This window comes from Channa argus, chromosome 9, assembly GCF_033026475.1.
Source record: "Channa argus isolate prfri chromosome 9, Channa argus male v1.0, whole genome shotgun sequence".
Lineage (NCBI taxonomy): Eukaryota > Metazoa > Chordata > Actinopteri > Anabantiformes > Channidae > Channa > Channa argus.
Genome location: NC_090205.1, coordinates 24,530,163 through 24,545,258, shown reverse-complemented (window position 1 = coordinate 24,545,258; position 15,096 = coordinate 24,530,163). Strand labels below are relative to the sequence as shown.

At 40.5% G+C, this 15,096-nt stretch overlaps 1 protein-coding gene across 2 annotated transcripts; it reads right to left on the bottom strand.

The window, feature by feature from the left end:
• Window positions 1–370: 370 nt before the first annotated feature.
• lss (lanosterol synthase (2,3-oxidosqualene-lanosterol cyclase)) lies at window positions 371–14,956 on the bottom strand. Of its 2 annotated transcripts, none has more exons than XM_067517016.1 (25): window positions 14,791–14,956; window positions 14,027–14,195; window positions 13,365–13,503; window positions 12,795–12,903; window positions 12,176–12,297; window positions 11,940–12,036; window positions 11,559–11,694; window positions 11,151–11,259; window positions 10,587–10,705; window positions 10,226–10,323; window positions 10,045–10,072; window positions 9,870–9,926; window positions 9,345–9,416; window positions 8,645–8,695; window positions 8,332–8,481; window positions 8,009–8,105; window positions 7,520–7,625; window positions 7,121–7,186; window positions 6,960–7,040; window positions 6,671–6,841; window positions 6,514–6,592; window positions 3,201–6,354; window positions 2,764–2,804; window positions 2,159–2,613; window positions 371–1,278 (listed from the first exon to the last, which is right to left on the bottom strand). In XM_067517016.1, exons 1-22 carry the CDS (start codon window positions 14,802–14,804, stop codon window positions 6,217–6,219), a joined length of 2,208 nt encoding a protein of 735 aa, XP_067373117.1. In that variant the 5' UTR covers window positions 14,805–14,956; the 3' UTR covers window positions 371–1,278; window positions 2,159–2,613; window positions 2,764–2,804; window positions 3,201–6,216. The 2 variants fall into 2 exon arrangements, with proteins under 2 accessions (XP_067373117.1, XP_067373118.1); XM_067517017.1 differs by having other exon boundaries at window positions 3,214–6,354.
• Window positions 14,957–15,096: the final 140 nt, after the last annotated feature.

Below are 15,096 nucleotides of genomic sequence, written 5' to 3'. Positions count from 1 at the left end.
GGAACCTATTGCAGAGGGGAATACAATTGTCAGGCAATTGTCTGACATGTTAAAACCTAAAGCCCCTATTTGGGTTATAAATACATTTTTTCCAGTATCATCTCCAGCCAACACAACTGCTCCATCAACAATGAGAACACAGAGTGTTTACACAGAAACTATGGTCTAGTTGGGCTGTTAACAGTCATGCATTAAGATCATCACACTGAGCACCAACAAGGACAAACACCTCAAGGGTCCTGCAAGTGGCACACAGAGCCATGATGATGAAAGCTATGTCACTGTCCAAATTCTTATGGACCAGACGTCCATGACGATAGAAGCAGATAGAAGATGGAAGATAGAAGCAATGCTCACCAACAGAGGCAGGTTTGTTCAAATGTTTTATTCTCTTGTGACATGTGCAAACATACAGTTGAGATGTTTTAAATCTTTATGTCTTTGTGATCCTACGACACCAGTTGAGCAACAAGGACAGGAATTTCAGAAAACTTATAGCATCACAGGCTCGTACTGCATGAGTTACAGGCTTTTGATTTTATGTGGTCAAATCCAAACATCACCTCCAACCATACCAACCCTTCCCCTACATCTATAATTGAGATTTTACCCAGAGTTGTTTCACTTTTTTACAAAAGAAACAATATAAACAGAAACTCCACCAGAACAATGCAACAAAATACAATTGGGTGGCAAACAAGAATTTTTTTCATCAACATATTATTTAATGCAAATAGAGCTGGAAGAGTTAGAGTTAAGTTTGTATCTCCTTACATTGAAACTGAATGTAGGGGGATGCAAACCCAACTCAAAACCCAGCACAATAAAAATGCCCATTAGACTAGTACAAATATATAAAAAAAATGGAGGAGGGAGAGTATAAACAAAATGTTACAAATAAAATTAGTTCAAAAGTTTGCATCCCTCTTGATAAATTAAATAACTACTAAGTAATAAATAATTTCTAAAGAAGGAACTTTGTATTGCATGAAATAATATGTTGATGATGAAAAAGTCTTTGTTTGAATCATTTTGCCATTCAAATCGACTTTTACACACACAGCACAGTGAAATGTCCCCAGGAGAGAATGTCTGAAGCTTTGAAGAGAGAATTCATTCAAGCAGAGTATTTACAGTCATTTTCAAAAGCATACAGATGGTTTGATGAATAATGTGATAACAATTATAAGTAGGAGAATGACGGGGGCCAGGTGGTAGCCCCCTTTTTTTCCACATCCTCATTTAGTCAGAGTCGCTGCTGCAGGAGCTGCTGGAGTGCTGCAGGGAAGGAGAAACAAAAACATTTCATTTAGTTTGAATCTGTCTATCGGGTATTCACTACTTTAGAGTTAATGTGAATTCATCATACTTTGAATGAACTATATTAAAGCGTCATCAGTAATAATTCTGTTTCATTACTGTTTCTAATAATGATTTATCTATCTGGACACCAGGACCTGACACTAACTTTTCTGCTCCCCAGTAGTTTTACAAACTTAATAACCACTCAACATTTTCACTGGCCAAAATATTGAGATACTTTCAAGTTGCTGTTTTTGCTTTAAATTAGCTGTTTGATTACACAGCTTAAGGCTCAAGGTGCTCTGCGAAACAATATGAAGTCATGTCTAAGTATTGCAGCCATGTCATGTTTACAGCAGACTTCACAATAGACCAATGACGAAATACTGTGCAGGTAGTGCTCATGGGAGAAGTTTTCTAGTGTCACGGACACGGAAAAACTTTAGAGTTTCCAATATTTCAGCCCTCTTTGGCTCTGTTTGTGGTCTTTAACAAGTCAGGAGGGAAATACCTGTGGCGCTGAACAGAGAGCATCCATATGGTTTTAGACTGAAAAAAGTGCCTGCTGGTTGAAAAGGGTTATGATGCTGAATAGAACTACATTAGAACAGCAGTTCTGAAAACCAAAACAATGATCCAGGAGAAACTGAGGCTCTGTAGAGCTGTAGGAACAGTCATTAGCTGAGCACCATTATTTTTAACAGCAGCTGCCATGGAAATAAGTAACTCGGTATCTTACAAGGACCAAAACTGCAGAACAAATTAAATTGTGAGTCAGTAAGAAGAATAAATCTCAGCATGATCAAAATAAGAAGAATCCATCGCTTTGTACTTTACAGTGTTGAGTGAATCTTACCCCATGAGAATGTTTTCCTTTCTTGTGGCATTTGAAATGCATGTGACCATGCTTGTGTTTGTGGCGATGGCCAAATCCGTGATGACCATGGGGTCCATGACCATGGTGACCGTGTCCATGGGGACCGTGTCCATGGGGACCATGACCATGGGGGCCGTGTCCATGAGGACCGTGTCCATGGGGACCATGGCCATAGGGACCTAGTCCTTGCCCAGGAACTTGGCAAGGGCCTCCATAGGGTCCAGGGCCTCCATAGGGTCCAGGGGCTCCATAGGGTCCAGGGCCTCCATAGGGTCCAGGGCCTCCATAATGTCCATGAGGTGGGACTGCAGGATTGTAACCAGGCTGATTATAAGGCTGGGGAGGGTAAGGTTGTGGTGGGATGGAGCCGGGTGGACATTGAGGGTATCCTCCTGGCACTGGCTGGGGACTGTACCCAGGAGGATAATGGTTTCCTAGTTAAAGAGAAGAGCAAGGGCTGACTTGATGCCAATTTATGAATTTTATGATTTATGATTCATTTAAATCTAAATAAAGAACATTTGACAAAAACAACAGAGAGATGGTTTTAGTGAGAGGATAAATGAAACTAGCGAACAATTTACCTGGATTTTGACCGTACATTTCAACGTTCCTGATCCAAACCCTGAAAGTGAGAGAAACCACTTGCTTGAATACACGAAATGAACAGTCATACGAAGACCTGCTGTCCACTGTGGACAAATGTACTGTTAAATCTAGTCAAACAGGTAGAGCAGGTCAACTGTGTTGCATCATCCAATTTGTTTCTCACATGACAGAGGTTCTACTCTACTACTGATAAATTTAAAATACTGCAGAACCAGAATCAGATTTTAATCCTAAAATCAAGTCTTTAAACAGTGTTTTGATGTTCTGACCCAAATGGTCTTACATGGTACATCCCAACAATGGTAGGGAACTAAAATTACAAAGAAAAGTGCACACACACTCTGTCCCTCACTCGCACCGACACACACACGCACACACACACTCAAATGCACAAACACACACACACACACACCTTGTAAACCTACTGTGTGGTGAAGCGAAGATCTACAGACACAACAGTCATGTAGCTCTGCCTTTATAGGAAGCCGCACCTCACACACAACAAACAGGTTGGACAGGAACCATCCAGGGCTCTTCCTCAGAGGCGGGGACTAAACACCTTGTCACTAAGTTTTTACATACCATATGGCTTTGGTGTGTTTTGGTCTCACTTTAAAAATCAAGAAATAGGCTAAAAGCAATACTTGCAACAGAGACCGAATCTTTCCAGAATAAATGTCCAAAGAACACGGGGAGAAAAGTTAGGGCTGAAATGATCCACGTGCAGCCCCACCTGAACCTGAAACACTTCACTGCATTTAAAAGCCAATCTGAACTTTTGTTGTGAGGGTTTAATCAGTACCATGTATCACATGCACATTTAGTCATGTGTACGAAAACAACACTGCATTCATAGATGGTGTAATCACATTTTCCAAAGTTATTTGTAAAATGTCTACTTGTGACCATGTGTAGATGTAGCCCAAGGCTGAATGGCTTCATCTTTAGTCCTTTTGTCCTGTTCACAGAATGTGTGGGTGTGAAAGAGACAGTAAAGTGTGAAGAGACAGAGAGAGCGAAGCCTGCATACAGTCTGAAAACCTCCATGTTCTCTTTTGAAGAAAGTCCCTGCAGGAATATCAACAAAGATACAGTATCTTCTTTTTAAGACCTAACAACTGTCACTTAATCTGATGTTATTTCCAATCAGCTATCCATCCATCCCTTATCTTTAAAGGTGATTCCAACCATCATTAGGTAAATTGTGGGCTGTCTACCGTCTCAGTAAGTTTATTATGGTTTATTATGTTGTTTAGTGATTCTGATCTGTCCCTCTAGGTGAGTCCATTTTGGTTTAACAGTTAGACTCGGCCCTGGTTGTTCTTTGCACACCTCCCTTTTGGTTAAGTATTTATACTTGTCCAGATCATTGTCTTGCGCACTCATTTACTTTTTCTATTGAGCTACCCGACACCCCCCTTATGTGTGTATCCTGTTTCTGTTGCAATTATTTTCTTTAGATCTCTTCACTCTTGAATTGGGTCACTTGGGTCCTTAAACAAAACCCCTGTCATTACCAGGCCAGAGGAGAAATGCCTGGCTGCTAAATAGCTAAAATATACACCATGCACTATAAAAACAGCCAGCAACAGGAAGACAAAAGGAATGAAAGAACTACAACCCCAGGACAACACACGGTGACAGCTGTTAAATGTTGTCCGGTAGGTAATGCAAATAGGAAGGATTATATTAAGTAATTTGAGACAAATCACAAAGCCTTGTCTCACCTGACTGCATAAAGGCAAAGCTATATCTAACAGTATGACTACTGCAATACTATTAACCAATGAAAGACACCATATTACGAAATTCTGGGATGAATATCTAAAGACACAAGCTGAGACATGGATGGATTACTGAACAGGTCACCAGACACAGACCCAGGGGCCCAAGAGGTCAGTGGACCAGAGCCTCTGAAAGAAGCATGTTAATATTTCTTGTTAGAAAGTTACAGAGCTCTGTTAAAACATACGTAAACGACCATCGAGGGTCTCACAACATTTGAAATTTATCAAGTACGAAGATACACAATGATACCAGAAAAAGAGCAAAAATGATCAAAAATAAACACAATGAGCAGAAATACACGTAGACACAAAATTACCAAAAAAAGAAGTGTGCAGGCTGGGAGCATTCTCCATGTCAGCCCTTGCTCATTAAACACAGTTGACCCCCATGGTCCCAACCCACTCCTTATTATCGCCATCTTATCATCGCTGTTCAAAAATTCATTTCATTGCATACTTCATTTTATTCATCTTAATTTTCTTTATTCTTATTTACAGATGTTAAACATTTTCCCCCATAGACAGCTCAGTTTTTCATGTTGAATCATCATATGTAACAGAGTCTTTACAGAGCAACATAATTGAAACTCAGGCCCACATGGAAAATCCTGTCAGTCACGTCACATTTTCCAACACATTTCAAAGAGATAAAATCTGGGCGAGGCAGCACAGTGATGCTGTCTCACAGCTAGAAGGTCTCCAGTTTGAATCCTTTCTGTGTGGAGTTTGCATGTCCTCCCCGTGCTTGTGTGGGTTTCCTCTGGGTACACTGACTCCTTCCACAGTCCAAACCCATGCATGTTTAGGTTAATTGGTGACTCTAAAAATTGTCCGTGGGTGTGAATGACTGTCTTGTCTGTCTGTGTATGTCTCTCTGTGTTGTTCCTGAAATAGACTGGAGACCTGTCCAGTGTGTACCCAGCCTCCCGCCCATTGGTAGCTGGGATAGGCTCCAGCCCAGCGCGACCCTTAACTAGATAAGCAGTTAAAGATAATTGATGGATGGAAAATTGGGTGACCTGATACTAAAGAAGCTATTCTATTTTTGTAACATATAGATGTCTAAATACAATCTTCTGTATACAGCAAAAACATATGGAATAACTTTGTTGTTTTATTAAAAGGGACTGTACTATGTGTTTGAAAGGCCAGTGTTTTCTGATCAAGGCTCCATTTTCTGTGCGTAAAAATACTCATAAATTTCGCATCTTCTGAGGAATTCTTTTACCAAATAGAGAAAAAATCTGCACTTTCCATATGCGATTTGCTTTGGATATTTGACTAATCACAAAGGAATGTGCAGTAAACCAAGAGGTGCCATGATTGAAGGAGCTAATCAGATTAATGCAATAGAAAAATTCTTAATTCTAAATGGAAATGGTAGGGTTGGTCCTTTCTTACACTTAAACTGGAGCATATTTACGGGCATAGCAGCAGCTTATCCACCAATTTGTAAAGAGTACTGCTGGTCAACAGGTCAGGCTCTCAGAAACAGGACACACACACAGAACTGATCCATTGTTTGTGAGCTGACTGCAATACATTATCAGTTACTTCAGTGACATAGTACGGCCTAAATGTTGTGTTTAGTTTTAGTGTTTAGTCATTCTGGTACACAGTCTAACGACTTTTCTTAGATCCTCACAGCTTCACCTTCCCGGCTAGTGGACTGCTGGGGTAAAGTTTGGAGAAGCGACCGAGGGTCCAGACTGGAAATACATTTCTGTAGGAGGTGTAGCTGATAGCGCAGCTCTTGTTGAACACGCCTGCAATATTCTCCTGGTGAGGTGGAAACATGTCACATAACATTTTAAAAGCCCATGAGATGTTTAATATTTGTTTAATATCGTAGACTAACCCGTAACAAACAGAAAGAGCAACATAATAAAAAAGTATTCATCATTTAATTATAAAAATAATTTTAGTGCAGACACTCACCTGTGGCCAGTCTCCGTTGGGCATCTGCTTGTCAATCAGCAGCTGTACCCCCCTCTCAATGGCGTGTGTGTCAGGATGCCTGGTTATGCACAGGAGAGATTTTACTGATACAGACCCCAGCAATAACAGCACATCTCTGGGCTGAGGGCTATTTTACCTGACGGCCATGAGGCCTAACAAAGCCCAGCAGGTGTTGTGGATCTGAGAGTTGCTGCTCTGGACGTAGCACCGCTGCTCACACGACTCAAAGTCCTCCCCCCAGCCTCCATCTGGCATCTGGAGATCCAACAGGAACTGACAGGCTTTCTGCACCTCTATACACACCTCCCTGGTAAACACATAACACAACAGAGTCACTGAGTATCTAGACCTGGAGTTCATGAGTCTCTCATGTTGCTTATTGTGCTACATGTGAAATATCAGTGATCGCTGTTGTGAACTCTTACTCGTCCTCATAGACGTGACCCATACAAGCAAAGGCTTCAAGGCCAAACCAGACTCCATATGTAAAGCACACTCCCCAGGACCTGAGCATAAGCAAATCAGCTTGAGTATGACCTGATATTAAGTAGGACATCACGTCGTATAATCACATGTGGAGGCTCACCCCTCCCAGGACCCGTCAGGCCTCTGCACCTTCCTGCAGTACTCCAGTCCTTCTCTCAAAGTGGACCTGAAGAAGACAGAGTGAACTGTTTTACAGCCTTTGTCTATATCTTCCTGAGTGTTCTCCTAGACCTCAACAAGAACTGGGAAATGGTTTAGGGAGGCATCTCTTTCTTTTGTGGATTGCTGCACCAGACACACGTCTTGTAGAGCAGCAATTATAAATGGTTTTCATTCATCCAGAAGTGTGCGCTCAAAGAACTTTTATCACATGCAGAGAAAGGCAGCTTATTTTAAAAGCTTTAGTTTGTTTTATTGAATCCTCTGCTGGTATTTCTGCCTCATTCAGTAATTGAAACTGCTATGCCTCCAAATGTGCATATGTATTGTGTAGTTTTACCTTATTTCCTGGGTGCGGTGCTCAGGGTGGGCCTTCTGAAAGTGCCTCAGAGCCTGCATTACAGCAGAGGTACACTCCACATAGGTATAATCTATCATGATGTCACCTATGTGTGTGTGTGCATGAGAGACAGAGAGAGAAAGAGAGAACCGTATTTCTCATGTACATCATATTTCTCACCACGTACTGCATCTTAATTAGACCAAATCCCGATATGTAGAATGTTTTCCCTTTACCCATATTTATATTTGGCTCCTTGTTTCTCTTTTTCATATTTGCATGTTGAATCACACAAACATTCCTCTTGGCAGCACTAGGAGATGAATTCAGGACTGTTAAACCAGCCACCAACTTTCATCCTGTGACTTTGTATGTCATGCCTTTCAGTTATTTTTAGATATATTACATCCACCAATGCTTTAAGACTCAACTTATCTGGTAGTGAGATACATGGAATTTGTGTTTGTCAAGGCGCTAAAACAGACTCACCAAAAACCTCAGAAGGGTTGAGTAGCTCCAGGAGTTTCCCACCTCTCTTAGTTTCATATGTGGCAAATCCACCATCTGAGTTTCTCATGCTCAGAAGCTGCAGAGATTCCATAAGTGGTAAAAAACCCACAATGTTGCTACTTAAATATATGTTTCTCAAATGTTATACTACTCCTTTAAACCACTTCCAGTAAAATGTTAGTAAAATGGTCAAATACGCTGGTAAATGTACTGTTTCTGGGCTTATGATATAAAAAAGAATTGAAACTCATTGGACTATGAAACGCATGAACAGTAAATTAATCTTTTTGTCTGCGACTCACCACATTGACAGCATTGTACAGGTGCTCAGGCTTGATAGGCTGGTGGATGGAAGGACAGAGCTCCTGCAGCAGCATCACTGTCTTTAGGCCCTCTGCTGTGCAGTCAGCCACAATCCAACCACAGTCACGAGTGCTGAAAGGGAACCCCCCCTGAAAAAATAAAAGCACAGGCAGATATTTTTTTTAGACAATTTTGCCTCCTTGCAATTTTTGGAGGAATTAGAGTAAAAAAAAAAGAGCTTCTCTTTGTTTTTATTTTATTTTATTTATTAAAGACTAAGACGAAGTGACTCTTATGGGACTTTAGTTTTACCTTGTTCATCTGTCTGTAGTATTTCTGGTATTCAGCAGGATTGTCAGGAATCTGTTCAGAAAGAAAAAAACTGGTTAAGCATACATTCACATCTGGACAGTGACATCATCATTTTGGTTCAGTTCCCCACCACAGTGAATCTGAAATTAAACAGCAAATATCGGTTTAAAATGTAGATTGTCAGCATAAATGTAAGGGTTTTGGATGAACATGGTGGAATTTACAACCATAGACCACCCATTTTAGAAAATATGTTAATACACTATGATAATCATGAATCAAATTGTCACTTTTAATACCTGGTTGTGTACAGCCAGCAACTGCCTGAAGTCTGAAACTCACAGATGCCACCAGATGCTGTCACCAGATTCCCAACGTTCCTCTTTTTCTAGTACAAGTTGGACTTTGTTTAATCTGTCTATGGGATATTGCTCTAGAACTCTACTAATTTTTTACATGGCCTGTTTGTATTTGTATTATAATCACCTGACATATCGGAATGTTGTTGGTAGTGAATGGAATATGGAATTCTATAGAATAATTATTCATACCTTTTTTTGTTTTTTGAATACAAAAGACTCTTTTATGTTATTTGGTTTCCTTAACTGACACAAATAAATGCAAATATGGTGCAGGAGGCGTGTTACCAGCCAGTATAGTCACTATCACTATCAGAGGGTGAAACGCGTGCTCGTCGTACCTGAGTGATTCTGAGGAACTGATGGGCATCTTGGAGGCACTTGGCCAGTCCAGGGTTATTGTGGGCTCCTGCCTAAACGAACACAACAAACTACTTAAAGTAATCAGCCAAAGGATATATTTCACTTTGGATTCTGTGGCACAGTACTCACAGCAACACATCTTTAGGTCACGTCTGATATAGTTGATAACACATGTTGCACGCTTTGCTAATAAAGGTAAAGTGCTTTATTTGTCATTATACATACAAAGTGTACTACGACACGTAATGTATTTGCAGCCAGGTCCACGGTCTATCTGAAGAAATGTTTCTCTTCCGAACGTAAAACTTTAACGTAGTTCCACTGTTGACATACTGTTATACCTGACCTTGCCTCATATTTTGTCAATGATGATAAACTGTGTCGAAAGTAATATGTTCTGCTTAAGCACCTCTGTCAGAAAAGAGGACACAGCCACATAAATGTAAGCACATGGCACCTGTGTTTTTGAAGCTATGTGCTGACACTGGCCAGGTTTTCATTACCTCAAGAAAAGCCTGTACAGCAAAGCAAGTATCCCAGAGCTGAGATCCATTGGTCCCCTGTGATGAGAACAAGGGGATAAAGTGGTTAAGTGTGAAATGATTAGGTTACATTTTAATTTACTGAGCAGTCTTATACTTCTTTGTAGGACAATATTTAAAGAGGGATCATTCTCACCTGCATTTTCATGCCATCCAATCCCAGCCTGAAACAAAGGGAGCTTAGTTTATCAGCTGTATACTTTCTTATAGTACTACCAAATAAAGACATTCTGTGCTTTTCCTGAACACCTAATGCAGCAGTGAAAGTTCAGAGCTTTGTTAGATTTGTTTGACTCGTTAGAGACATGTTGACTGACCACAGGTAGTCTGGGATCCTGGACACGTGCTCCTGAAAGACTGGAGAAGAGGGACCGTCTACATACCAGCGAACCAGCATATTGATAGTCTTGGAGATCTAAGGAGAAAGACCAGGATTATTTGACGGATGACAGCCTACTTTAATATTAATATTCTGTGCTATGTGCCCGATTCCCTGTTTAGGGTAACATTTGAAAAAGCACGATTAAAAAAAACCTATTTTAAAACGTTAAGTAAGTTGAACGGTAGTATTTTCCAAACCTAATCTAAACTCTATACAATCTGATGTGTATACACAGTCTGTAGAAACACCCATGTAAATGTAAATGTTCTTTGCTTTGTGCATCTGTGTTTGGTTACCGGTCCAATGCTGATGCATTTAGTGAAGCGGTCATCAGCCTGGATGTGCTCATACAGCTCTTTGACAGCCTTGTCTCTTATTGTGGTGCTGTGGTAGGCTTCATACACGTTTAACACCACTGCCGGACAGGACAGGAACGGAGTCACACAGTTAGGGGACACAAATGCAGAAAACACTTCTTCCTATTGTAGCATAAGCATAACTCCAGAGTTACTCCTGATAACTTCAAATGTGCATTGTGTGGTTTTATTCTATAAAACAAATTATATTTTTGGTTATTTCCTCAATTAATGGTATTGTCCACAAGCACCACTAAGACAATTGCCCATGTGCAATGTTTACAACACAGGTGAACCAACTTATTCAGGGAGAAGACACCAAACATGAGAGACAACCAAATGCTGGTTTTAGCATGTCTATGGTAATTGATGACAATACCAATAATTCAGAAAATGACTGAAATTATGCTTTGACATTTCTTGCCTATCATCACTACATGCTCCTGATTTCATGGTAGACAACTTGCATTAGTTATCATGGTGCCCAGAGTGCTGTGTGCTTACTGTAGGCAATGGTGAGCAGAGTGCTGTGAGGTGTGTACATGTCACATGCTGCCACATTGTTCCTCTGAGCAGGCCAGTTTATGGTGCCATAGTCCTGCACATAAAGCTCCTGTAAAACAAAGAGCAAAACAAAACTGGATGTAAACATGCATTTTATGGCAAAATTATCAGTGTCTTAATGGATTTTCACTGATTCACTGGTAGCAACATAAAACACGTGAAATGCTCAGGATAATGCTGCCTAAAAGCACTAACAAGGAAAATCAGCTCTGATTCTGCAGTTTTTGACACTGACCTCATCAGTCTGTCACTTCCCATGTTAGTGCATGGTGCTGAGATATATCATTGAGTACTGGTTGGAATATACTGTGTATGCTGCCCCCATGTGTGCTACGTTAGCATTAGCACCTGTCTGAGGCTGAGGATCAATGAGTCTTCCTCAGCTTTCAGTCTCACAGCATAGCAGTAGCTCATGGGGAGGTAGACCTGGCGACAGTGGCACCATAATGTGGAGGGGTGGGCCGGCATCCAACTTGGGAACAGCCTGGAGCATACAAAACGAAAAACATCAGCCCTGAATTCACACAAAATAAAACAATGTCTCAGTGATAATAACTTTTAGAGTTGCAAAAACTGCACCCTGTTCTGTTCGGTCTGCTTGACAACAACTACAACTTAATCATGGTTTCTCTAAACCCAGCTAACATCCTGAAGTTTTTCCATTGTATTTAAAGCATGGCTGATGGCTAGAAGAGAACACAAGGGGGTTTGCTTGAGCATCAAGGTTACCACATCTCAGGCAGAAGCGTGTTCAGTCCGTCCCAGCTGTAGACATTTAAAATGGCCAGCCAGAATTTACCCCAGGAAGGAATCCCCAGTGCACCACCTGAACAAAATTAGGGAGAAACAGATTAGTAATACATAATAAGTGTGTGTATGAATGTATGTGACTGATGGTGGTTTTAATAATAAAGCATCACACATCTTTGTGCTTCTTAGTATCCTTTCAACTTCTTCCTTCTAACCTTTGTTGTACAGGTTGTTCCTGGCTCGAACCATATCTGGATCATCGGGCTCTAGTCCCAGGATCCTTAATGAGGCGTAACTCAGTGCTGTGCCGAAGACGGTAGACTTATCTTCAACATGTCTGCAGAAAAACAAGACATACACCCACTGTTATGCAATAATCTGTATTCCAGACAGTTTGACACTGTGTAACTTCTACACCAGTCTTCCCATGACAGCTTAATACCTTGTTAAATGTAGATACTTGTATCACAATATTTAGTTTTACTAAAGTTTATATGGTCTTTATGTTTTGGGATGAGATGACACTTTATGTTCAAAATTATGTTAAAGTTTCAAACAAAGAAACAGTACATTATATTCTACTACCATTTAGTGATCTTACTTGAAAATACCAGAAAGATGAAATCAGTACACTAAATGGTCTGAACATATACAATGTACCATCGAGTGGCCTGCACTCACTAGGAGCAACTAATTAGGGGTTTACTTTCTTAGTCAAGTAAACATTAACATGCAACAGAACAAGTCAACCCTGCCATTGGTTGAGGGCAGCTCTACACCCTGAGCCACAGTTGCCCCCTAGTAGAAAAGCATTAATGGTATGTGTGGACTTACAGACCCCAGCCTCCATCTGGCAACTGAACGGAGCGCAGGTACCTCACCATCTCCTTCTTCCAGGCCTCAGGCAGGGGGATTTTAGTCAGATGGCATGTGATCAAGAGACCTTGGAAGCACACACAGGTACAATCAGATACCCAGACATACACAGAGGCATGTGCATGTAAAACAGATATATTTGTTTTAGTCCATTTCAACAGCCTCTATCACCACATAGTATCACTGTAACAGTAATAGATTTAGCAAAAGGACAGAAATGATTGGCTATAGCTTATAAGACAATGAACTGTCTTGGACTGTCGATATGAGACCAACAGCTTTTGAGCAGAAATGTTGGGACTTTATAAACTGAAAGCTCTGTGAAGTGACATGAGGTTTTTTCTTTTTATGAAAGTTTCAGATCTCATGTCAATTGGTGTTATAACCAGCAACCGTACTAGAAGGTGCCAAATTCTAGAGAGTAAATTTAAACAAACTGTACTATTTACATGAAAGATGAAAAAATGTACAGTAGCCTGACATTTCAGGTTCAAACTTGAGGGCAATAGGGAGGATGAGGTGTCTTACCTGGCAGCAGGAAGAGAGGTCCACCATAATCCCCTGCCCAGTGACCGTCCTCAGCCTGGAGACAGCTGTAGAACTTCATGCCTTTCAGAGCAGCCTCCACTGCGGTGTGTGCTGCTGGGGAACCAGCCACAAACCTGCTCTGTAGATTTAGTCAGGAATTAGAAATATGAATATGATACTATTATTCAATATTTAAATACAAGAGTTACATTTCTATATTATTCTATGGAAAACTGTACTTTGACCAAAAAATGCAGATCTCTTACAATTTTTGCATATTATTTTAGGTAGTTTATCAGTTCCTAACCTTTTATTATTATAGGTCCCCTCCAGGACTGAATCTGACATCTTTAACTATTCCAGTAGATGCGACTATTATTGACTCTTCTTTTGTCCCATGGTGCATTAAATAATAAAGTGGCATATGAAATGATCTATTGATATCTACATACAATATACTGTTGGTATCTACAGTAAACAGCAAAGTGAATATTGACCAAGAACTTTACTATGACTAGCATCCTTTTAAGCAGACCACACGCGACCACGCGATTCAAGTGTCCCTCTGTATATTCATGTCCCCTCTATCTTCATAAACAAAATAATTTTTGACTTTGAAAGAAAATTGTTGATGAAAGAAAGGAAACCAAGAGAAAACCCACCGTGTCCAAGCCTAGAGTGTGAGCTTCCAGCATGGTCTGCTCTCTGTCCGGGGAGTCCTGCTCTTCCACATAGCGCCAGGTCTGCCTGCCCTCCACACTGGTCAGCCTCCAGCGGCTCAGGTCTGTGGCTGGCTCAGTCTTGTATGGGCCTCCTCGCCTCCGTAAGTGCCTGGTAGCCACAGTAAGAATTTTTATGATGTAGCTCTTGTAAAACTTTCCTTATACAGCTAGATTTTTTATTTATATTTTGTATTAAAAATAGAATGCTAGTCTTTCTACACTACAGAATGTAAAGTAAAATGGCAGAAGAGCCCATGAAATCCTTTGTGAAATCGTTAAGATATTAAGAAAGGGATGAAACAATAACTGCTATTAATAAATGTGAAATATATTGCATCTTAAAACCCGTGGAGCTTATAATGAAATGATAAACGTTTGTTGATTTTGTCAGAAGGGTTAATTCATGCATTTACCATTATACCATTTATTCAAACAAACAGAATAATAACAGTTTTAATACCTTAAGGGTCCTACTTATCTTATTTTCCCTCATTGGTCTCACAGCTAAAAATGTGTTTCTCTTACTAAACTTACAGCTATATAAGATTTGCAACAACGTTTCTAACGTTACATCTTTTTTAATTTGAAGATACATATAAATGCAAACATTTCACACAATCTTAAAGACCTCCTGTCGCTTCCTATGCAAAATACGATACAAAGGTTACTAAGGCGACAGAAACCACAAAAATATATCTACTCACGTTCCTTCTGTCATAGCTGTGGTTACAGAGTTGAACTCTCCGCTCAAATAAATGAATTATTTTTTGGAGCTATTCTGTAGGCTGTGCCACTTCTGCTTATTCCCTGGGAGTTGTAGTGCGTTAAGCACAGTGGCTTATTGTTTGGGATTCACTAAGACTACATTTCCCGACGGCCGTGACGGTGCCGTCCGAGCGCTATACTACATGGAGAGACATGAGCAGAGAGTCCGCTGTCCAATCACAAATCGACTGGGCGGAGTAAAAGGCGGGTCCACCCATAGAACCTCCAATGAGAGCGCTGCTGCG